Source organism: Choloepus didactylus, chromosome 5 (genome assembly GCF_015220235.1).
Source record: "Choloepus didactylus isolate mChoDid1 chromosome 5, mChoDid1.pri, whole genome shotgun sequence".
In the NCBI taxonomy this organism is placed as follows: Eukaryota; Metazoa; Chordata; class Mammalia; order Pilosa; family Megalonychidae; genus Choloepus; species Choloepus didactylus.
The window spans coordinates 76,899,124-76,923,121 of record NC_051311.1 but is presented as its reverse complement, the minus strand read 5'-3'; the positions used below and the strand labels follow the sequence as shown (position 1 = coordinate 76,923,121).

Sequence of the window (23,998 nt, the reverse complement as noted above, 5' to 3'; positions counted from 1 at the left end):
GAAAATATTTGGAAGTATATACATTAAGATTTTAAGAGTGATAATTTTGGAATCATGGGAATGTAGTGTTATGTATTATTATTTGCTTATCTGCATTTTCTAATATGTTATAATGATATGTACTGCTTTTATAATAAAAGAATGACAAATTAAAGTGGTTAAAAAAAGAAAGCATAAGTTATTGAAAAGGAATAGTCACATGCAATACATTGATTATAATGTAAAAATGTTCACTTGGCACTTAATTTTCCCTCTTCAATACTCTCAATTCCCCTTTCCTGGCTGGACCTCTAGTATGAGCCCCCCCCCCCCCCCCCAATTCCTGTGGAAGGCTGGAGACTTCTTAATTACAGCTGAGAACAGGTGTCCAAAAGTGGGTACAGTGGGCTAGAGTGAAAAAGTGTTTCAAAGAGCACTATCTCTGTAGTGGGTATCAGATAGAGGGCACAATTCAGGGAGCCAGGGAAGGAGCTAGAAGGATCAGGGATGATCTGGTCAAATGGCATTGATAAGGAGGACCACGTAATAATAATAATAGCAGGACTTCTCATTGCTCAAATCTGAGTTTTCACCTGTCTTATACTATAGTACTTATAAGGAATAACACCTGCAGCACTTAACAGATTAGGAAGTCTTTTACAGCTAACAAAAAGATAAAAACAAAAACAAAAACCAACACAATAATATTGAGAGCTAGCTATGTACCAGAAACTGTTTTAGGTGCTTCAAATAGACTTATTATGTTTAATGCTCACAACAACCATACAACTATACCCATTTAACAGATGAACAAATAAGGCTTGAGAATTAAACTCAGAGCAACTGAGAGAGAGAGAAACAGGTGTCAGGTAGCTGTTGACTAAACATCAGCTTTATTACTGATGAAAGCAGGATTGGAAACATAACTATGTATGTGACCAGATGGGCTTGCTAGCGTTGCCCTGAATTGAACCTCAAAATGCAGTTCTCCCTGTCAGGGCATAAAACCTGCCCCAGGAACTCACTGTAAGTTTGAGGAGAGACCTCAGCACATAACGCTCAGCAGGCCAGCTGCTCCAAATTCACAAATCAGATAAGAAATAATGATGGGGTAGCCTGAAGAGCCAGGTGTGTGACACTCTAGTAAAGGCTCCTCTACATGAAAACATGACACCTGGGGGGTGAGGGTGGGGGTAGGTAACAATGACAACTATCTCATGAATAGTTTCATCCTTTACCCTTTTGCCTTTACCCTGCCTGTCCTATCAGTCACCAAGTCCTATCAATTCTATCTCCCCAATATTCCTTAAATCCCCTCTTCTATAAATCTCTGATTATTACAGTGGTATACTAACTCCTACCCTTTCCCATCTATTCTGTATATTGTCATCAGAGGGGTCTTCTAAAGAGTAAGTAGCATCACACTTCCCTGATTAAGACCTTTCAAAATCAGATGCTGGCCTACCTCTTCAGCTTTATCTCTTAACACTCCTTGGAGTGGAACCTTCCTTCTGGCCATATTGAAACAGTTTCAGTTCACAAGAGATTGGGCTCTTTCATTTGGGTGTCCAAACCCAAAGGTAATTATAAAGACATGGCTGACCCTCCAGGAATCAGTAGCAATAGAAAATTATGGCTCAAAGTCATATTAATGTCCTTCAGAGAAGCCAGGCTCCTGGATGTTCATTTAAATTAAGTAGAAAATAGCCTAGCTTGCCTAGTGAATACCAAAGAATATGGTGGGTTACTTTACATAAAATAAGTTCATGTACTCAAGTTGTTTTAGTATCCTAAGAATTCAGGCATCATTAGTAGATGCAAAAATTATTTGGTAGTGTGCTGCCATAAGTAACTATGAAAAAGTATGTGTGTGTTTCTCTTATCCTTGCCTATATCTCACTGTAGAGAACATGTAAAAAACAAGTTAAAAACGTGCTTACTTTATTATGGAGAAAACCACAAGTAAGCAAAACAAAATTTGTAATAAAATATTCCCCTAAATGCTCAGAATTCATCTTGGCTATAGATTGTCTAAGCCATCTACTACACAGAAAGTTCAATCATTCCCGGACAGAAACAGACTTTCTAACTTTATCTGATAAAGGCAACAATTTATTCAGCAAAGGCAAAAACTTTATAATTTATTCTCACTTAAAGTAGCAGGATCAGAATAAGTCAAAATTATTTCAGAGAAAATTGTTTACATTAAAAACGGCTGAGAGTTGTTTGAACTGTGATTGCCAGAAGAATTGGAGGATAAACATTCAACTTGTCAAGATTTCTTTGGAAAAATCCCTTTACTGCAACCAAAAAAAAAAAAGTGAAATACCATGCACAACCAAAATCTTGTTTAATCGAGTGATTTATCTTCAGGCCTACCAACCCATGACAAGAGCACACTTCCCATTTTTTTCTAGCTGCCCTCGGTTTATTCATCCCTCCCTCTGGGCCTGAAGTCTGAGAGGAAGGAGGTTTAGGATTTAAAACCTCCGGCACTGGAATCCACGATTTGTAAATGAATTTTGGAACCACTTTACGGTTATCTATTCAAAGGATATGTGCCTCAGTTTCCCGAACTATAAAATGGGGGAAATGACGGTAGTGACCTTCTAGGATTGCCGTAGGGATTAAATTACATTATACAGAGGTTGGAACAGTGCCTGGCATATAGTAAGCGCCCAACACATGTACCTTATCATTATCACGTCAGGAGTTTCCTTCAGGGCGCCACTAGACCTGTCTTTCGAATTTTAACATAATAAATACAAATGGGATCAGAACGTGAGGGGGCAGGGGCCACGTGATCCCTACACGAAAGACACTTGTAGGGGCCTTCAGAGAGTTAGCAATAAGGCTAATAAAGGGAAAGCAGAGCGCGCCCGCGGTCAGCACGCGATTTCCCGCCGTGCCCGCGTCCCGGGCGGCGGGCGGGCAGGCTTCGGGGGCGCCCGGGACGCGGCGGCGGCAGCGCCGGCGCCTCCGGGCCGGTGAATCATCCCGGCAGACACCGAGAACCGCGGCGGCAGAGAGCAGCGCTGAAAAATGGCTGAAGCTGGTACGGGCTTTCTGGAGCAGCTCAAGTCCTGCATAGTTTGGTCTTGGACTTATCTCTGGACTGTGTGGTTCTTCATCGTGCTCTTCCTGGTCTACATCTTGCGGGTGCCCTTGAAAATTAACGACAATTTGAGCACAGGTAAGGTCGGGGCCCGCTGGGCCCGCGGCGCTCGCCCCTCCCCCGCCTCGGAAAGTTAGTGCAACTCGCGCGGAGCCGCTGCCCGCGGAGGCGGGCGGCAGGGCGCGCGCTCGGGGGCGCGCCGGGTCCCGGGGCCCGCGCTCCCGACTTCTGCGGCCTCCGGGTGAGGACGCGGCGCCCGAGCTGCCCAGGCCGCTAGGCGAGGCGTTGAGAGGGCAGCGAGCGGCCTTCACGGGTCCCGCACTCCCGTGGGGGAGGAGCCGCGCTGCACACACGCCGCGTGAGGCGGGCTGGGCCGGTGGCTGCGGCACCTTGGCGGGGCCCGTATTTCGCTCACCCTTCCCCAGGTTTCGCCCGCAAGAGACGGGGGAGGACGGGTATTGGAGCGAGAGGGTCGCTCCCTCGAGGTCTGCACTTGAACTCGGAGGATTTCTCAGAGTTAGATCGTTCCCTTCCTCACATCCTTTGGCTCGTGGATGCTGAACGTGCGAAGTGGAGTCGGGCGGGGGTTCCCTCCCCACCCACGGCGTGAGCCCTGCCGGCCGCGGGCGCCCCCGCGGGGTGCTTGCCAGTAGCGCAGAGCCCCAAAAAGGGTCGGTCCCAGGGGCCGGGATCGTTGGGGCCGCACCTCTGCGGGCCTCTATTTGAAACCCGCTGCGTCGGAGGTGGAGTGTGGAGTGTGAGGTGTGGGTGGGGGGAGGACGCTACTCTGATTTGGACGCCGGGAGGGACTCCCAAAGGTGCTATTAAGGGAAGGGATGACGTGTCAGGTTACCAAACAGAACGTCGAAGCAACAGAAGCGGAGACAGGAAACTTGGAATTTAGATAGTCTCAGTTGAAGTTTTAGAATGCTCTCTACCCTTCTGGCTCCTCTCTCCCAGTCTGCGAGTTCGTTAAGGCTCTTCTAAGTAGCTGGGTCCAGAAAGTTAAGCTCCACATACTAAAGAAGTGAGCCCTGCTTGTCTCATCCACGGTGATACTTGCGGATGGTAATTAGAACAGGATCTTAATAAGCATGCAGCCAGCCAAATGAATCATTAAAAAAAAAAAAAAACGCACACACACAACCAACCACAAAGAAAATTCACGGCAGTAACTCCCCAGAAGCAACTCAGAAACACAAGATATATTTTGAAGGAAGGATACAATACTTTCTGAAGTTTGGAAATAGTTGTGGGACTCAAGTTAGGGGCTCCCCCCCCCCTTTTATAGTTTCACATTATCCTAGGAGTTTTCATAGTTCTGAGTATATACGTATTCTTCCTGGTGTGTGATTTACATATTCTGGGAGTCCAGTTCTGGAAATGCGTTTAACTGCATTAAAACAAGTTTTAGAACACTTAAGAAAATGGGCTCATTTTGTTAGGTATTTGTGTTGTTAAGATACTAAACCTTAGACATCTTGATTGCTTTAACTTGAACTCATGTACCCACTTTAATTCATATTTACATTTGTTTGATGGTATCCCTACAGAAGGATTCTGCACCCCAGAATCATCTCACTGTTTTAATAGGTTCTGCTCAGTCCCTTGGAGTCAGGAGTCCATGGCTTCCAGGCTTGTTACCTTTCTGGCTTCCTTGCTTTAGGCAAATATTTCTAAGATATCTTAGCCCCAAAGTCCTATAATTTCAAGAAATTGTTTGAATATATGGAAAGGAATCATATATTCCATGGAATATATGGAATCATATATTTACTGGTAAGTGAGCTTGATCACCCCCCCCCAAAAAAAAAATTCATTGTAGGAAATGTATTTCTCATTTAATACACATTTAAAATTTTTATTTCAGAACACGCTTGTATACCACATTTTCTTAAAGTAGGTTAATCATCTGTGTGTGTGTGCGTGTACATACACATGCTGCATACCAATGGGCTATTTCCTCTGTTTTCAGTGTGGATGTATGCACATTTTAGTCATAGAGGAGGTAAAAGGAGAAGCACACAGAGAACACTCATCTCTGCTGTTTCCTTGAGAAGAAATAGGAGGAGGAGGTACTTTGGCATCAATTATAAGACGTGAAATGATGGCAGCATACCACCCCAGAGCAGTTTTTAGAAAGACAGTGACAGGCATTGGAGGCCTTTTTTCCTACCTATAAGTAAAAGTGAGAAGTAATAGGAAAACTGGCAAAAGATTGCTGTCAATTTAATGCCTTTCCTTGCACCCTCCCTCCTTGGGAAATAGGGTTATTGAGGCTGAGGGCTTAGTGCCAAATGGCTTGATGTTGCCCTCCCTCGGTGTGGCAGGGACTACCTTCCTGTTGCCAAACCTGTCCTGGTGGGGAGATCTAAATGGATTCTAGTGGGACTAATTTTACTGTCCCTAAGCTCTCTGTTGCTTGCTTTTTTCCTGTGATGGTGAAGGCAAGTGTCCCTGGAGAGACTGCTGAGTCTTTAGCTGCTCTTAGGGAGCTGTGGGTGGTGCAGGCCTCCCTCTTCAGGGAAACTGAAACATGATCACAAGGAAGCACTTTGATGAGGCAACAGAGAGCCTGGGCTTCCATGACATAGGCCCAGCTTTGCACTTTAAGGTTGTGGAATATGGTAAAAAGGTTCTGGAGTTCTTGGAAATCTACTTCTGTTATTTCTCAATATCTTGACTGTCTTTGGTGATTTTAGTATTTTTAATATCATATCATATTTTTGTGTGAAAGTGCTTAATCCAATTAAAAAAAATCTTTAATTCCTCCTATACATAGGGTACTATGATATGTGTGCTATAATGAGAAAGAAGATGCACAAGTTTGTAAAATTTGGGCTACAAAAGAAGTTAACAACAAAAGTACAACTTCTCATAAAGCAAGGTGGATCAGGGTTATGTGATGGGAACTTTCCTTGAACTGAGCCTTGGAGGATGAGGAGAATTTCAGGGTTCTTGGTTGGTGAGGCAGAGGAGATGGCTTGGAGATGTGAAAGTGCAGATTGGGTTCAGGGAACTGAATCAGGTGGGCATTTAATTTAAAACAATGAAAATAAAGGACTTTAATGAACAGCAGTACCTTTTCAGCTCTTGTATTGTGTAGTTTCCAAGTAAAGTAAGTTTCTTTTCATGGCATGACATAGCATCTTGGATGTGGACTTTCATGTCTTTCATTAAATTTGGGAAGTTTTTAGCCATTATTTCTTTGACTATTGTCTCTGCTCCTTTCTCTTCTCCTTTTGGAGCTCCTATAATGCGTATATTGGTATGCTTGATGGTGTACTGCAGGTTTCTCGGGCTCTGTTCACTTTTCTTCATTCATTCTTGTTTCTGTTCCTCAGACTAAATGATTTCATTTGTGTGATCTATAGGTTCTCTGATTCTTTCTTTTGCACTGCACTCTGTGTCCTATAACTAGAAATCCCTTGCTTCAGGTAGCACAATTTAACTGTTCTCCCACAGTGTTCTGTAGGAGAGCTTGGTGAGCTGCGTTCTACATGCAGGGCAGGTTCTGGGATGGCAAGTCTCACAGGCTACCACCAGATAGATTGGGCCAGACACACATGCTCCCACAAGGGTTATTCTGTTCCATCTGGAACGGGGACCAGGGATCTGCACTGGGAGCGTGGGAGACTCCATGCCAAGTCAGTGATGGGTGGGGAAGGGGCCAGTCAGGGCATCACAAGATCCTAATGTTTTTAAGACCACCAGTGACAGGGTGCTCAACCTGTCACTGCAGTCCCTTGACTGTTTTCTGGAGCCTTGAGAAAGATGTTTCTGCCAGTTCTTGCTGGTTGTTCAAAGCTTCTGTGGGGGAACAGAGCTCTGAAGCATCTCACTCCAGCATCTTGATCCCTTTGCCATTTTTGCACTGAGTAGCCTAAGTAACTTTCCAATTTTTTTTCTGTTTCTTCAAAAGCAAATTTTCAATAATCTTTGAAATTTAATTTAATTCCTGTTGGAAAACAAAACAAATATAATATCCAGATCTAGGTTTAAAGTTATTGATATCAAAAAACATTTTATGAATTTAGATAGTAAATACAGATGAACAACTCTTATGTTACTGAATTGAAATGATACATAACTGCAGGTGCAGATCAATTTTAGGTATTTTTTTTTTTTTCAAGAACATTCTTTTATGGAGTCCCATTAAGCACAGCTAAGAAGTTCAAGAAATTCAACATTGATACAAAGCTTGCATTCTAATTCTGTATTTCCTTTTTTTTTCTTTCTTTTGTCCTAACTGTGCCCCTTTGATCCTCCTCTCCTCCATCCTCAGATCCCATCCAGGATCATCCTTGGCATTTAATTGTCATTATCTATTTAGACTGTCTTTTTTTTTTTTTTTTTAATTGTGGGAACATATATACAGCCTAAATCTTCCCATTCCAACCCCTCCCTAGCATTCCATTAGTGGGATTAATCACATTTAGAATGTTGGAATGCTATCACCTTCCCACCATCCACTACTAGAAATTTCCCTTTACCCCAAACAGAAACCCTACACTCATTTCTTAACTCCCCGTTGCCCCTTCCTCTACTTCTCATAACCCCTACTCTACTTTTCATCCCTATGGTCATATTCTCTGATATATTCTTTGTGTTTACTGTGGGGCTTAAATTTAACCTCTTAGATCTATAACAATCTTGTTTTTCTTTGATACCAACTTAATTTCAATAGAACATGTAAACTATGTTCCTATTCTCCTCCATTCCCCCACCTTTATGTAGTTCTTGTCAAAAATTACTGTTTTACATTGAATCCAAAACCACTGATTTATCATTACAGTTTATGTATTTTAGATCCTGTAGGAAGTAAATAGTGGAGTTACAAATCAAACATACAGTAGTATTGGTATTTATGTTTACCATGTGATCTTTACTGAAAATGTTTATTTCTTCATGTGGTTTCAGTCAATTGTTTAGTGTCCCTTCCTTTCAGCCTGCTCAATTCCCTTTAGCATTTCTTATAGGACTGATCTACTGGTGATGAATTCCCTCAGCTTTTGATATCAGGGAATGTTTTCATCTCCCCCTCATTTTTACCCTTCAGTTGTTGTGAATTCTCCAAGTCTGATGGTTATTGACTTCTATTTGTATTCCATTGTGGTCAGAGAATGTGCTTTGAATAAATTCAATTTTTAAAAAAATTTATTGAGGCTTGTTTTATGACTCATCCTATGGTCTATTCTAGAGAAAGATCCATGATCACTGTAGAAGAATGTGTGTCGTGGTGACCTGAGATGTAATGTTCTATATATGTCTGTTAAATTTCTCTCTCTCTCTCTCTCTCTCCTTTCTTTGTTTCTCTGTTGGTAGGGTTCCCTTTAGTATCTGAAGTAGGGCAGTTCTTTTATTAGCAAAATCTCTCAGCATTTGTTTGTCTGTGAAAAATTTAAGCTCTCCCTCAAATTTGAAGGAGAGTTTTGCTGGATAAAGTATTCTTGGTTGGAAATTTTTCTCTCTCCGAATTTTAAATATGTCATGCCACTGCCTTCTCGCCGCCATGGTGGCCGCTGAGGAGTCACTACTTAGTCTTGTGTTGTTTCCTTTGTATGTGGTGAATTGCTTTTCTCTTGCTGCATTCAGAACTTGCTCCTTCTCTTCTGTATTTGACAGTCTGATCAGAATATGTCTTGAGTGGGTTTATTTGGATTTATTCTATTTGGAGTTTGCTGGGCATTTATGCTTTGCATATTTATATTGTGTAGAAGGTTGGGGAGGTTTTCCCCAACAATTTCTTTGAATAGTCTTTCTAGACCTTTACCCTACTTTTCCCTTCTGGGACACCAATGATTCTTAAATTTGGATGTTTTATTTTATCTAACATATCCCTGAGATCCATTTTGATTTTTTCGATTTTTTTCCCCATTCTTTCTTTTGTTCTTTCATTTTCCGTTCTGTGGTCCTTGAGGAGGCTGAGTCCTCTAATCTTGTATTGTGAGTATCCAGAGTCTTTTTAATTTGGCCAACAGTTTCTTTTATTTCCATAAGATCTTCTATTTTTTTTTATTTATGCTTGCAGTTTCTTCTTTATGCTCTTCTAGGGTCTTCTTTATGTCCTTTATATCCTGTGCCATGCTCTTCTTCATGTCCTTTATATCCTGTGCCACGCTCTTGTTGTTTGTGCTTAGTTCTTTGATTAATTGCACCAAGTACGTGTCTCTTCTGATCTTTTGATTTGGGTGTTTGGGTTTGGGTTCTCCATATCTTCTGGTTTTGTCATATGCTTTAAGATTTTCTGTTGTTTATAGCCTCTTGGCATTTGCTTTACTTGGCAGGGTTCTTTCCAGATATAAAAAATACCAATCTCTAATTTGTCAGATCTACAGCTTGATGGCGTACACTTTCTCTAACTAACCAGCAGATGGTGTCCGCGAGTCACCTATTCTCCTCAAGTCAGTTCTCCCCAACTTTGTCTTTGTGGTGTGTGGAGATCTGATTCTTGTGGGGTTCAATTGGTGCACTAAATTTGGGCGTGTGTTGGTGCTGTCCGCCCTGAATGTGCAGCGTGTGTCTGGGTGGTTAGGGAGGCAGGGCAGCTTTAATAATCCAACCTTCCAGGTGTTCCTGGAAATTTAAGGCTGTTGCAAGAGCCAAAGCCTTCATTTCAGTCTTGCCACAGATTGTCTCTGCCGCTGACCCACAAGTCCTTGGTATTGGCGTAGGGTCTCTGGCATTTCTGAGCGGGTCCCCCTTCTCAGCTGTGTTCTTCCAGGACTTCTGCTGAGGGAAGGTTGTGCCACATCACAAATATGTGCTGGCCTTCCAGGGAAGCCCTGGGCCTCTGGGCCATGAAGGGGCTCTCCCAGCCTGTCATTTCAGAATGCAGACTCTCAGTTTCACCAAATGCATGGTCCCTGTGGATTTAGCAGATCTTGTCCAGCTGGTGCATCGCTGGAACTGGTGTTCTGGGTCACTTTCTGGCTTTTATCTGGTATTTTTCATGGAGGTGTTTTTTTGCCCTGTCTCAGCTAGCCGCCATCTTAGGTTCTCCCCCCACAGTTACAGTCTTAAGGCCATAAAGTGTCCATCAACAAAGGGTACCTTCACTGGAGAGAGGCCATTGGCATCTGGAAAACTTCTGTTAGCTGGGAAAGCATGTAGCTGGTGTCTGCTTGCTCCTAGGTTGTGTTTCAAAATGGTGCTCTCCAAAATGTCTTCATCAGCTTCCAACAGCTGTCTTCAAAATGTTTGTCTCAGTTCCAGCTCAATTTTAGGTATTTTTATGTTAGATATGGTTGCTCTAAATTTAATTAACTTCCTAGATTTCTCTTCTAGAGGCATGGTTACAGTTTATTTAGTCTTTTGCCCCTCCTAACTATAATTTACCCTATCTGTAAATCCCACCCATCCTTCAGGGACCAGCTTACATACTGTGATCTCATCCTTTCAACTGAAAGTAATATTTCCTCTGACTCTCATAGTGCATTATCTCAGAGGCATGTTGGCAGCTTTTACATTTCATCAATTACAGTTGTGTGTGTATAATATATGTATATCAGCATTGTGTGTCTCTTTCTCTGTGTGCATATTTTCATAGCCTCTTCTAGATTCTAAGTCTTTCAGTATAATTCCTTGCACATAGTAGGTCCTTACCCTCTGTTGAATGAATGAATCTCCAAGTTGTTTTGTACTCAGTGGGTTGGGATTAGAACAACAGAATTGATTGTTTATTGGATATGTGCCACCATGTAAAAATTTCAGTTTTAGATTGAGGTCAGGGGCTGTTAAAAGATATAAGAAATTTTATAATGGGTCATATGCATTTAGTTCGTGGCCCAGTTTATGACCACATAAAGGACATTATTTTCTGATTAACGCCAACTTTGAGTTTAGGATATGTTCTGGACATACTTGCCCTTAATTATTTTTGTAGATATTTCTGTTAACCATTAATGAAACAATCTGAATGATGCCTTTTTCTTAGGCCCTCAGTTTCCTTATCTGTAAAATGGTGGCTTTATACTCCATAATATTCCTTCAAGCTCTAGGATTGTGCCAGTGTCTTCAGATGGATTTTATTGAGTGCTGAGTGTAGCACAGTTTGGATTCTAATTCTTAGTGAACATGACTCTAGATTTTATGTGATTTTCTTCAGTGGCTTCCCATCAAGCTAAAAAATAAAATCCAAATATATTACCTTGGTTTTTAAAGTTCGATGATCTGGTCCCTTCCTACTCCTCCAATCTGAACTTTTGCCATTTACTTCTTCAAGAGGCTTTGCCATTTACTTCTTTCAAGAGGCTTTCCATGATGACTCAATCTAAAATGGCCATCCAATCACTATAATCTCACCAGGTTTGAATTATCTGTATAGCACTTAGTACTGTTGGATATAATTCTTATTTGTTTATTTATTTATTTCATTCTCATAGTTGTCTCTCATGGGATTGTAAGCTCCATGAGAGTAGGGATCTTGTCTATCTTGTTTTGATATCTTACTGTGTATTGCTAGGATCTAGAATAATCACTGTATTTGCTGAATGAATGAACAAATATGTCAGTTGGTTGTGATGACTCAGCTGTAGCACTGTCCTTTAGGAAATGATTTGGGAATCTACCTCTGCCAGTTTGAATGTATTGTGTCCCCCAAACACCATTATCTTTGATGTAGTCTTGTGGGGCAGACGTTTTGGTGCTGATTAGATTTGCTTGGAATGTGCCCCACCCAGCTGTGGGTGATGACTCTGATGAGATATTCCCATGGAGGCATGGCCCCACCCATTCAGAGTGGGCCTTGATCAGTGGAGCCATATACATGAGCTGACTCAAAGAGAAGGAACTCAGTGCAGCTGTGAGTGACGTTTTGAAGAGGCGCAAGCTTGCTAGAGAGGAATGTCCTGGGAGAAAGCCATTTTGAAACCAGAACTTTGGAGCAGACTCCAGCCATGTGCCTTCCCAGCTAACAGGTTTTCCGGACGCCATTGGCCATCCTCCAGTGAAGGTACCCGGTTACTGATGTGTTACCTTGGACACTTTATGGCCTTAAGACTGTAACTGTGTAGCCAAATAAACCCCCTTTTTTATAAAAGCCAATCCATCTCTGGTGTTTTGCATTCTGCAGCATTAGCAAACTAGAACACTACCCATGTGGTAATTTCTTATGAGGGAGAGAATTGCTTTTACTGACTCTGGATAAAGTTATGAGTGTTGCTCTGAAGTGCTTACTTATGTTCCAAAATAGTAATAAGTTTTGACCCATTCTTCCTGTAAGGAAGGCTTTATTTCTGGTCCATGTTGTAAAGTAAATTTAATATAAAGAATGCTTAGCATCAAAATTAATCATGTTTGAAACTGATTTGTATTATGTAACCTGGAACGTCAAACTTAGATATTTGCAGAGTTAAGTAACTAATATTTTATCTGTAAGAATGGAGCTTGGGGTTCTGCCAACACATAATACGCTCGTTTCTGTAGGGAAAATAAGGGTAATAGGAGAAATATTTGGTTTGGAAATTTTTCAGAGCAATATTTGCAGGAATAATGAAACGTAACGTACAGAAACATAATGTGGTGGCTTGGAGCTGTCTAACCCTAAAAAACATGTTCTTAGACTTAATCCATTTCTGTGAGTGTGAACCCTTGTAAATAGGACCTTTTGATGAGGATATTTCAGTTAAGGTGTGGCCCAAATGAATTGGGATAGGTCTTAATCTTATTGCTGAAGACTTTATAGGGATGGCCACAGAGAGAGCAACCAGAGGCTGAAGGTCAACAGAACCTGGAGGAGAAGGGAGAAGCTAGGAGAGGCTGCCATATGCATTGCCATATTACAGAAAAGCCAAGGACCAAGGATCGCTGCAGCTAGTGCCAGAATGCCAGAATATCTGGGAGAAAGCATTGCCTCAATGACCTCTTGATTTTGTACTTCTCCTGGCCTAAAAACCGTGAGCCAATAAATTCCGGTTGTGTAAGCCAGCCCATTGTATGATATTAGTTTTAACAGCTAGGAAACTAAAATGCATAACTTGACATAATTTGAAATATTTAGGCAAAATATAAAATTCATCTGTTTGATGATTCTTCTCTAACCATGCAAACCATTCCTAAGTTTATATGAGAAGCCAGTGTGAAAATAGTTTTAGCATTATAGAAATTTGCTTTTATATCCAATTTTACTGGAATATTTCTTTCTCTATCAAATACTGCATATCTATTGAGTGGAATAAATACCAGCTGTGATGAAATGAAATGAAAGGAACATTGACAGTTTGTCATGTGTTGGATAACTTTGGACAAATTGCTTTGTAAGACTCCTTTCTCATTTTTAAAATGGGGACAATAATTTCTATTTCAAGGTTTACTTTGAAATCTATAGGAGATAACATGCATTGAACGTTGAGCATAGCACTTAAATAATACTATCAATCATATACTATATACCTGATTGTTCTAGTTTATCTGTCTGACTCTGAACCTTGTTCATTCATTGATTAATTCATTCATCTACTGTTTTGTTCATTCATTGATTTGGAGAAGAAGGTGCCTTTAAAACTGAAATTGCATTATTCCTGTCAGTTATTTGGGACATAAAATCTTATGTTAGTTATTTTCCTCCAAGTTTCTGTGCTTGTTTTCTATGTTGGACAATTGGCATCCTCTAATATACTGCCTTGTTTACTAATGATTACAGGTATATTTTGCTCCCTATGAACAAGGACCATGCATATTAGAAGTCAAATCTTAAAAATAAGTTTGACTGTAAGTCTGTTAATTGGAATTAAGAAGGGATGAGGGAATTAACCTTTATTGAGTTCTTATACGAGCCTGGCACTGTGCTGTCTGCTTTATTGTTGGGTGTTAGAACTTGCCTACAAAAACCTGTTTATGTACCATAATATGCTAATGTTCTGTTTGTACATATGAAAAGAAAATTGTTCAAAACAAAATGAGTACTGTTATAATATTAGCTGTCCTATAAAAAGAAATATAAGTGAACACATTAAAAATGTATTTTTATGGGAAAGCAGTTTAATTTATGAATGAGACTGAGAACTTAGACTTTTGGAGTACTTTTGGAATGGAGTATTTTCTTGGTATACTCAGAGGGACTTGAGAGCAGGGATTATGACATTTTCATCTTGTATTTCCAACATACAGTCATTGCTCACTGATGATATGTAAAAAGATGAATGTATGAATGATTTTGGGTGTTTTTAAGACTTTCCAAGATTGATGGCACTTTAATCCTTTTCTTATTTAATTTCATCTTGCCCTTGGTTCAGAGGGGATTTTCTAGTGTTTGGCACTCTAGCCTGGGCTTATTATTTGACTCACAACTGAAACTCGGGAGACTTCTGAGGTAACTGGGGCAAGAGTTAGAAGATAAAGGAGGAAAAAGAGCTTTCCTGAATAGGAATTCAGGATTGGAAAAGACTGAGGGGAAGAAGGCATAGTGTGGTGTGACCACCAGTGGTCAGATGGGTCAGAACAGCTCAGAGATTGTCTAGATGTGGGGCTGGAATGGGATTGACAGAAACTGTGCAACTGGGCAAAGACACATCTTAAAGAGTTTGTACTTTTAAAATAGCCTGTAATAGGCACATCTGTGCATTCTATGAATATTTGTGTGGTTGAGATAGTTGCCGTTGGCCCCTCTATCAGTGATAGAATTGGTTCCTTGATTGGAATGCAACCTCACATGAGGCGGTAAGATAAATGAGAAAGTGCTTTGTAGACTGTAAATACTGTTTAAATCTAAGACATTATAGTAGATTGTTTCTCTAGAAGCTTTTTTCTATAGGGATCACTCTCACAGTGAAATGACAGGTTAAAATAGATAATAGGATCTCTTATCCTGTATATTGTTTCTAAAATAGAACCAAGCAGGATAATGGCCTACTGGATTGTAACCACACTATTGAATGTCTGTCTGTTTGAAGCATAGAATAATATATCCCAACATCCTTATTGTATTTGAGATGTCATTGTAGAAATATCCATTCAGGGTTTTGACTCTTTTGGAAGAGAGAGAATATGTAATGAAAATCATTTTTGATTTTAAAACTGAGAGCACAGTTGCTCATATGTTACTATTACCCATTATTCAAATATATATAGCTATCATTCTTGCACTACCAACAATGCTAAAATAAGAAACTGACAGTCCCAATTATTTTATTTTATTTTAGTTATTTTATTTTAGCTGCGGCTGTGGCCAGAGGAATCGCTGTTGAAACTGCTAGATCTTCCAACAGAATAAGGCAACATTTATCTGAGAGTATTTTTTCCCCTCTGAATTTTAGGAAACTTGAGAGTGTACTGCTTGTTGTAAGCATATGCCAAAGAGAACCTGAACTTTGGTTTTTAAGCTGACCTCCAAATCTAATAAAAGACCTTGGTTAAAAGTCAGTCTTTCAGAAATTGTGTCCAAGCCTGTAGAGAGTTAAAGGATTTTAAGAGAATCTCTTAAATTAGAGAGCAAGTAGTATTTGTTTTACTATTAAAAAAAAAGTAACTATTTAAAACAGCACAAACAGTAGAAACATTCTGAGATATAAAATAGTCTTTAAAAAAGAAGTAGCTTTTAAAAATAAGCTGGCTGGATCTAGATTTATTTGTGTTAGAGAGTTTTGTTTTTAAAGTCAATTGAAATCCCATTTTAAAGTATTATTTTACTGGTAGTAGGTAGTAGTAAAATGTATAGTTCCTCCTTTTGTTAAGCTTTTCCAGTTTCAGTCTCATTCTCTTGGGAAGAGAAATTTAAATTTCCTTCCCTAACAAATTAGTCTTTTCTATTTAGTTTATAGGTGCTGTTTTTGAACTTTCTGAGTAGAACTCATAAAATAATGCTCTTGGGGTATTTTGCAATTTGTTATACCCATTTGATTTAATTAGTATTATTTCTAGGACATATCTTTAGATTTGTGTAGTGTCACATAGTAAGAACTATATGATCTGGTTTATACTTTTTCCTGTTGCTGGGGGAGGTGGGGAGGGAGAGATGGGGGAATTCCTATCCCCTATCATTGGCATTTTTTATTAAAAAAATAAAAACCAAACCAAAACAAACTGAATTATACTTTTCTCAGTTCAGGCTACTCGACATTATGACTTAGAAAGAAATTTTTTCCTAGCTTATTTTTGTTGCTGAAATACAATATTTTTCACAATGGCTCTTTAGGAAAGAAAGTGTTTTAAATTGTCCCTTTACATTTGAGAGATGAAGCATAAGAGGCTAAATTACAATTCTTAAATATTAGAAACTTGCTTCTCATTTATTTTTGGTATCCACAGGAAGTTGTATATATATTATCATTCAGCCAAAATCTAAATATATAATTTAAAAATCTTATAGCAAATCTAATCAATTGGAGAAAGACATTATCTTAAGAAAAAAACTTTTTTCCTTCTTTTACATTATTTAAACAATCAAATTCTGGTTTTGGAGGGAAAGTACAGAAGCAGAAGCAGTGACAACATAATATCGATTAAGTTTGAGCAACGATATGCAGACATTAGTTTGAGCTGTAGAAGTATTCATAAAAATCTTTGATTTTTACTTAAAAAGTTGTTTTTTGTGGCTTGTCTGTAGAAAATAATTAACAATTTCTGGTAGCTTTTTTTTTTTTTTTTTTTTTTTTTTGGTGATTGTTCACATACCATACAATTATCCAAAGATCCAAAGTGTACAATCAGTTGCCCCTGGTACCTTCATACATCCCTCACCACAATTAATTTTTGTTCAGTTTTTAGAACATTTTCATCACTCTGGACAAGAAATAAAGAAGAGGAAAAAAAAAAAAAATGGGAAACTCAAATCTCCCATATCCCTAACCAACCCCCCTCCGTTGTTGACTCGTGGTATCAGTATAGTACATTTGTTACTGTTTCTGAAAGAACGTTGAAGTACTACTAACTGTAGTATATAGTTTGCAATAGATATATATTTTCTACCTATATGCCCCTCTATTATTAATTTCTAGTTGTAGTGTCATACATTTGTTCTGGTTCATGAAAGAGATTTCTAATAGTTGTATAGTTAATTACGGACATTGCCCACCACAGGATTCAGTTTTATGCATTCCCATCTTTTAACCTCCAACTTTCCTTCTGGTGATATACATGGCTCTGAGCTTCCTCTTTCTACCACATTCCTGCACTGTTCATCACTGTTAGTTATTCTCACAGCGTGCTGCCACCACCTCTGTTCATTTCCCAACATTTATGTTCATCCTAGTTGAACATTCTGCTCATTCTGAGCAACTGCCCCCCATTCTTTAGCCTCGTTCTATATCTTGGTAACTTATATTTCATGTCTATGAGTTTACATATTATAATTCGTTCCTATCAGTGAGACCCTGCAATATTTGTCCCTATGTGTCTGGCTCATTTCACTCAGTATACTGTCCTCAAGGTTTTGTCATCAACCCATTTTTTTTTTTTAAGATGGTTTTGCTCACACGCCATACATTCCATCCTAAGTAAACAATCAATGGTTCCCTGTATAGTCACATATTTATGTGTTCACCACCCTCACCACTGTCTATATAAGGACACCTACATTTCTTCCACAAAGCAGGAGGAAGAGTCAGAGAAGGTAGAGAGGCAAAAGAAAAAGAAAAAAGAGGGGGAAAGAAAAAGACATGACAGCTAGGATCCTAGCAGCAGAAGGAAAGATAACCTTAAATCAAAGTAGAATAGAGTCAGACAACACCATCAATGCCAAGTGTCTCACACCCCTCCCCTATGCCCTCCTTTTATCTGCATTTACCTTGGTATGTTGCCTTTGTTACATTAAAGGAAGCATAATACAATTATTCTGTTAATTATAGTCTCTAGTTTACATTGATGATATCCCCCCCCCCCCCGGAATGCCTCCCTATTTTTAACACCTTGCAAGGTTAACATTCCTTTGTCTTCCCTCATGAGAAAACATATTTGTACATTTTATCACAATTGTTGAACACTCCAGGTTTCACTGAGTTATGCGGTCCCAGTCTTTATCTTTCCGCTTTTCTTCTGGTGTCCCACATGCTCCTAATCTTCCTCTTTCAACCATATTCATAGTTATCTTTGTTCAGTGTATTTACATTGCTGTGCTACCATCACCCAAAATTGTGTTCCAAACTTCTCACTCCTGTCTTTTGCTATCAGTCTGTAGTGCTCCCTTTAGTATTTCCTGTAGGGCAGATGTCTTGTTCATGAAGTCTCTCATTTCTGTTTGTCAGAGAATATTTTGAACTCTCCCTCGTATTTGAAGGACAGTTTTGCTGAATATAGGATTCTTGGTTGGTGGTTTTTCTTTTTCAGTGTCTTAAATATATCACACCACTTCCTTCTTGCCTCCATGGTTTCTGCTGAGAAATCTGCACATAGTCTTATTAAACTTCCTTTGTATGTGATGGATCGCTTTTCTCTTGCTCCTTTCAGGATTCTCTCTTTGTCTTTGACATTTGATAATCTGATTATTAAGTGTCTTGGCATAGGCCTATTCAGATCTATTCTGTTTGGGGTACGCTGCGCTTCTTGTATCTATAATTTTATGTCTTTCATAAGAGATGGGAAATTTTTGTTGATTATTTTCTCTATTATTGCTTCTGCCCCTTTTCCCTTCTCTTCTCCTTCTGGGACACCAGTGATACGTACATTCTTGTATTTTGTTTTGTCCTTAAGTTCCCGGAGACATTGCTCATATTTTTCCATTCTTTTCTCTATATGTTCTTTAGTGTGTAGGCTTTCAGGTGTTTTGTTCCCTGTTTCTGAGTGTTTTCTTCTGCCTCTTGAGATCTGTTATATGTTTCCATTGTGTCTTTCATCTCTTATGTTGTGCCTTTCATTTCCATAGATTCTGCCAGTTGTTTTTTTAAACTTTGGATTTCTGCCTTATGTATGCCTAGTGTTTTCTTTATAGCCTTTATCTCTTTTGCCATATCTTCTCTAAGCTTTTGGAATTGATTTAGCATTAGTTTAAATTTCTGTATCTCAGTTGAAGTGTAAGTTTGTTCCTTTGACTGTGCCATAACTATGTTTTTCTTAGTGTAGGTTGTAGTTTTCTGTTGTCTAGACATCTGATCTCCTTGACCCCAGTCAGGTTTTCCTAGAGGAGAACAGGTTCAGGTCCCAGAAGGAGGGAATATTCAGTATCCAGTTTCCCTGATGGTGTGTCTTAGAGGATTGACACACCCTATGCTTTTCTGCCTAGCAGGTGGCACCTTTCAGCCTTTCACTCCAGGCTGGTATAAGGAGGTGTGGCCCATGGCTCTCCTCCCCCAGACTCTAGGGTCTGGTGCTGCATGGAAGGGATGTAGTAGAGCTGGGCCCCTCCTCTTTCCTCTTGGGAAGCTATGCCCCCTATAGAGAGGTCATTTGCATATAAATAGATTCTTTGTTTCTCTGACTCTACTATCTCCACCCTTGTCTGGGTCAGAGTGCTGTGAGTTTAAAATGGCTGAGGCTTTCTCTACAGCAGAGCACTGTGAGTTGAAAACAGTTGAGGCTTTCTCCACTGAGCTGCCCAGCTTGAGAGAGAGAGAGAAAGGGACAGAAAGCCCCTGTCCATGGCCCCCAGATTGACCCGTTGGCCAGAGATAACACACGATCCTCTGGGCTCCCCGTCCTGAGAAAGATACGTCCTCTGACTCTCCCAAGGTTGGTCGTCACCAAAAGCCTCTGTCTGCTTGTTGGGGATTCACCATCTGTATTGAGCAGTTAACATTAAAACCCCAGTTGGAGCTGGGCTGAGGTATATTAGCTTGTTCAGAGAGTGCTGCTTGCTAGCACCACCAGGCTTCCATGAGGGAGGGCTCTTGGCTCTCAGCTTGGGTCCACAGTTTTTACTTACAGATTCCATGCTGCGATCTCGGGCATTCCTCCCAATTCAGGTTGGTGTATGATGAGTGACAGTCACGTTTGTCTCCCCGCAGTTATTCCAGGTTATTTACTAATTTTTCTGTTGTTTATTAGTTGTTCCAGGGGGACTAACTAGCTTCCACTCCTCTCTATGCCGCCATCTTAGCTCCTCTAGCCCCTCTAGTAGCTTGTAAGGGATAGTTAAAGGAACTATGATTTTTAAAAATTAGCATTTTTAGTTTTGACCATGAGAATAAATGTGATGAAGAGTCTCAGAAGATGACAAACAACATGTTACCATTCAGGCTGGAGGGGATCTAAATTCCAAGTTAGCATGGAAACTGGCCAGCTGCTAAGAGGAAACAAAAATTTATTGTTATTTATTATTGCTGAATTCAGGGGGAAGATTTATCACTCTGGCAGATAAATGCCTTAAATGATATCGGGAATAGCCTTAAATGATAATGGAAATAGCAGGGGAAAGAAAGTTGTTACAGTGGTCAAGGCAGGGCTTTGTTTCTACCATGTCTTGAACATTATTTCCATTCATTGTTTTATGTCCAGTTTTCTTGCTAGGAATAAGGATGACTTAGAAGTGAAATATAGTGTCTCCTTTTACATGGCTTCTGATTGCAACACTTGCAAAATCAAAGAGAAGGTAACAAAAGTATTTGGACATTAAGACAGTATATTTTTAGTGGCTTATGCTCCATTGTTGCAATCATTTATTATTTCATTCAGATATATGTTATTTAAAATATGCTATTGATATGTAGATGCTGTTAATACTTGGCTTTATGAAAATCTCTTTTTTATCATTGACTGCTGTTGTAATTTTTCTTCTGTTTAAAACTGTATTATACTGGCCAACCAGAAGATTAAAACGTGGCAGCTAAACAGTGTCAGTCTTTTCAAATTGGTGTATTTCCTGGAGATTTGAAATAACTTAAGGTTCATATACCCTTCTGGGCAGGAAGCCCAACTGTTTGTGAAATGACATAATTTTCACCTTGCATTTAAATGAAAACAGTTCTCTCCTAGTCCTGGCACATTGCTTTTACCCTTCTTTTCTTAGAGGCACTGGAGAACGAGTCATTATCACTTCTTACATCACAATATGCATGCCATGATATTCTGTCCTAGTTTTCTTACTCCAGATGTAGCAAATTATTCAAAATGGTATGGTAAAATTTGCAAATCAATAAAAAATTAATGTATATGCTACTTTTAGAAATAAGGTGGCTGTTGGGAAATCAAACCACCTACGATGTGATAAAGTTATTGCAAAATACCAAAGGATTCAATTTGTATTTTGTGGGTTTCTTTTTTTAACTTGCGGTTTTATTGAGATATAGTCACGTACCATACAGTTATCCAAAGTGTATAGTCAGTTGTTAACAGTATCATCATATTGTTGTGCATTCATCGTCACAGTTTTTGAACATTTTCGTTACTCCAAAAAATAATACAAATAAGGATAAAAATAAAAGTAAAAAGGAACATTTTGGGTTTCTTTCATTTCTGCTTCCTTTTTTTTTGCCACTGATCACACAGTAACTCAAATAAGTCAGGGTTTTTTTCAGACTGTAGCTGCCCAGAGGTGTAGAGCAAAGGGTATGTTGATATTAATAAGTGGTAAGAATTCTGAGAGCTGCTCTGGGAGGCCTCAACTCCTGGCAGAGTCCAGCAGAGCTCACTGCCCCCGGCGATGGCCATTAATGCCCATTGATGTTCCAGAGCAGCTCTGTTACTGTCACTTATGTTTCCTGATGCCCAGGACCAGTGTTCCATCTTCCTTTCTTACCAGATCCTGATGTTTGGGACATTAAAGGTGGCTTTGGTTAGGCAGCCTGGGGCAGGCCTGCAGTCTAATTTGTCCAATCAGGGTTATAGATAGAGGCTCATTGGGTCTTTCTGCTAATTGTATCTGGCCTTGCAATTACTCCTGAATTACTGACCTGCAATAAAATGTGATGCTAATGTTTTAGTACAGTGTTAATGTGGGTTCAAGTCATTTGCTAGTTCTGATTCTTATCACTAGTTATCTTATCTGTAACTTAGGATAATAATAGTAAGCACCTCCTGGGATTGTTTTGAGGATTAAGTAAAATAATATGCCTGCACAATGCCTGGCACATCTAAGTGCTCAATACATTTTAGGTATTTAGTTGTAGTTATTGTTGCTGCTACTACTATAATATTGACCTTGTTCTATAATCTTCAGTGCCTCAAAGCTGATAAAATCAGCTTTTTCTCGATCAGTTTCTAGACTGGTAGTTTGTTTGTTTTTAATATGCATTTTTTCTCTCTCTTTATAGCTGATTATATTTGTCCTCTGTGTGTTTTTTATTTCCCCTTGATTTTAATGAGAAATATATGACAGTAGCAATAGGAGTTCTGCTCCTAGTAAAATGAATGAACTCTTTTTTTTTTTTTTAAAACTTTTTATTTTGAAATAATTTCACACTTACAGGAAAGTTGCAAAAATACAAAAATAATACAGAAAACTTCAGTATACCTTCCAGCCATACCCAGATGTTCCGGTTCTCAAATGCCTTTATGCAAAACACCAGAAATGATTCGGCTTTTATAAAGGGGGTTTATTTGGTTACAAAGTTACAGTGTTGAGGCCATAAAGTGTCCAAGGTAAGGCATCAACAACAGGTACCATCACTGGAGAAAGGCCACTGGCATCCGGAAAACCCCTGTTAGCTCGGAGGGCACATGGCTGGCTTCCGCTTGCTGCCAGGTTGTGTTTCAAAATGGCATTCTCCAAAATGTTGCTCTTGGGGCATTTTGCCTTCTCTTAGCTGCAGCTCCTCTTCAAAATGTCACTCTCAGTTGCTCTCTGCTCCTTCTGTCAGTCAACTCTTTATATGGCTCCAGTGATTTAATTCAGACCCACCCTGAATGGGTAGAGTAACACCTCCATGGAAATTATCCAATCAAAAGTCTTGCCCACAGTTGATTGAGTCACATCTCCATGGAAACAATCAATAGGTTCCAAACTAATCAACACTAATATGTCTGCCCCCACAAGAGTGCATTAAAGAATATGGCTTTTTCTGGGGGACATAATATATACAAGCCAGCACACCAGATTTAGCAACTTTTAACATTTTGCTCCATTTGTCATGTCATTCTACCTGTCATCCATCCATCTATCTTCGAAACATTTGAGAGTAACCGTATACATCATGCTCTTTGAACACTTAATACTTCCATGTATATTTAAGAGCGAGGATATTCCCTTGTGGTGACTTGGAGCTGTGTACCCCAGAAAAACATGTGTTTAAACTTAATTCATTCCTGTGGATGTGACTCCTTGAAAATAGGACCTTTTTGAGTTAAGGTGTGGCCCAGCTGAATTAGGATGGGTCTTTTTCCTATTACTGAAGGCCTTATAGAGAAAGTCACAGAGAGGAAAGGTCACAGGTGCAGCCAGAAGTTGAAAGTGATTAGAACCCAGAGGAGAAGGGAGAAGGGAGAAGCTAGGAGAGGTCTCTATGTGCATCGCCATGTGACAGAAAATCCAGGGACCACGCATTGCCAGCAGTCAGGCCCAAAATACCACAGTCTTCGGGGAGAAAGCATCACCTTGATGACGTCTTGATTTTGTACTTCTCCTGGCCTGAAAACCAAGAGCCAATAAATTCCAGTTGTTTAAGCCAACCCAATCATTACATGGTATTTGCTTCAGCAGCCAGAAAACTAAAACACTATGTAACCACATTGAGTACAGTTATCAAGTTCAAGAAATTTAACATTGATATCAAGCATATAGTCTATCTTCAGTTTTTTCATATGTCCCAATAATATACTTGGTTATTTTCTCCTCCATTACTAAAGCTAGTCTTATTACATTTAACTGTCATTGTCTCTTTAGTCTTCTCCTTTTTTTCCAAATGTGGTAATATATATACAGCATGAAATTTCCCATTCTCATCCATTCCTGAGCATACATTTCAGTGGCATTAATCACATGCACAATGTTGTGCTATCACTACCACCCATAGCCAAAAACTTCATCACCCTGTACAGTGACTAGCACCTATTATGCATTAACACCCCATTCTCCCTTGCATGTCCTCCCCTACCCTGGTA

General features: G+C 39.6%; 1 protein-coding gene and 1 pseudogene across 7 annotated transcripts in view; one reads left to right on the top strand and one right to left on the bottom strand.

The window, feature by feature from the left end:
* The first annotated feature begins 2,847 nt into the window (after positions 1–2,847).
* The window catches only part of ST7 (suppression of tumorigenicity 7), a 366,579-nt gene continuing 345,428 nt past the window's right edge, over positions 2,848–23,998 (top strand). For all 7 annotated transcript variants that reach the window (XM_037836311.1, XM_037836319.1, XM_037836312.1 and 4 more), the window contains exon 1: positions 2,848–3,172. In XM_037836311.1, coding sequence (XP_037692239.1) covers positions 3,022–3,172 — 151 coding nt within the window. In that variant the 5' untranslated portion in view covers positions 2,848–3,021. The remainder of the gene's footprint in view (positions 3,173–23,998) is intronic.
* Positions 3,228–23,998, bottom strand: part of LOC119534756 — a 58,565-nt pseudogene continuing 37,794 nt past the window's right edge.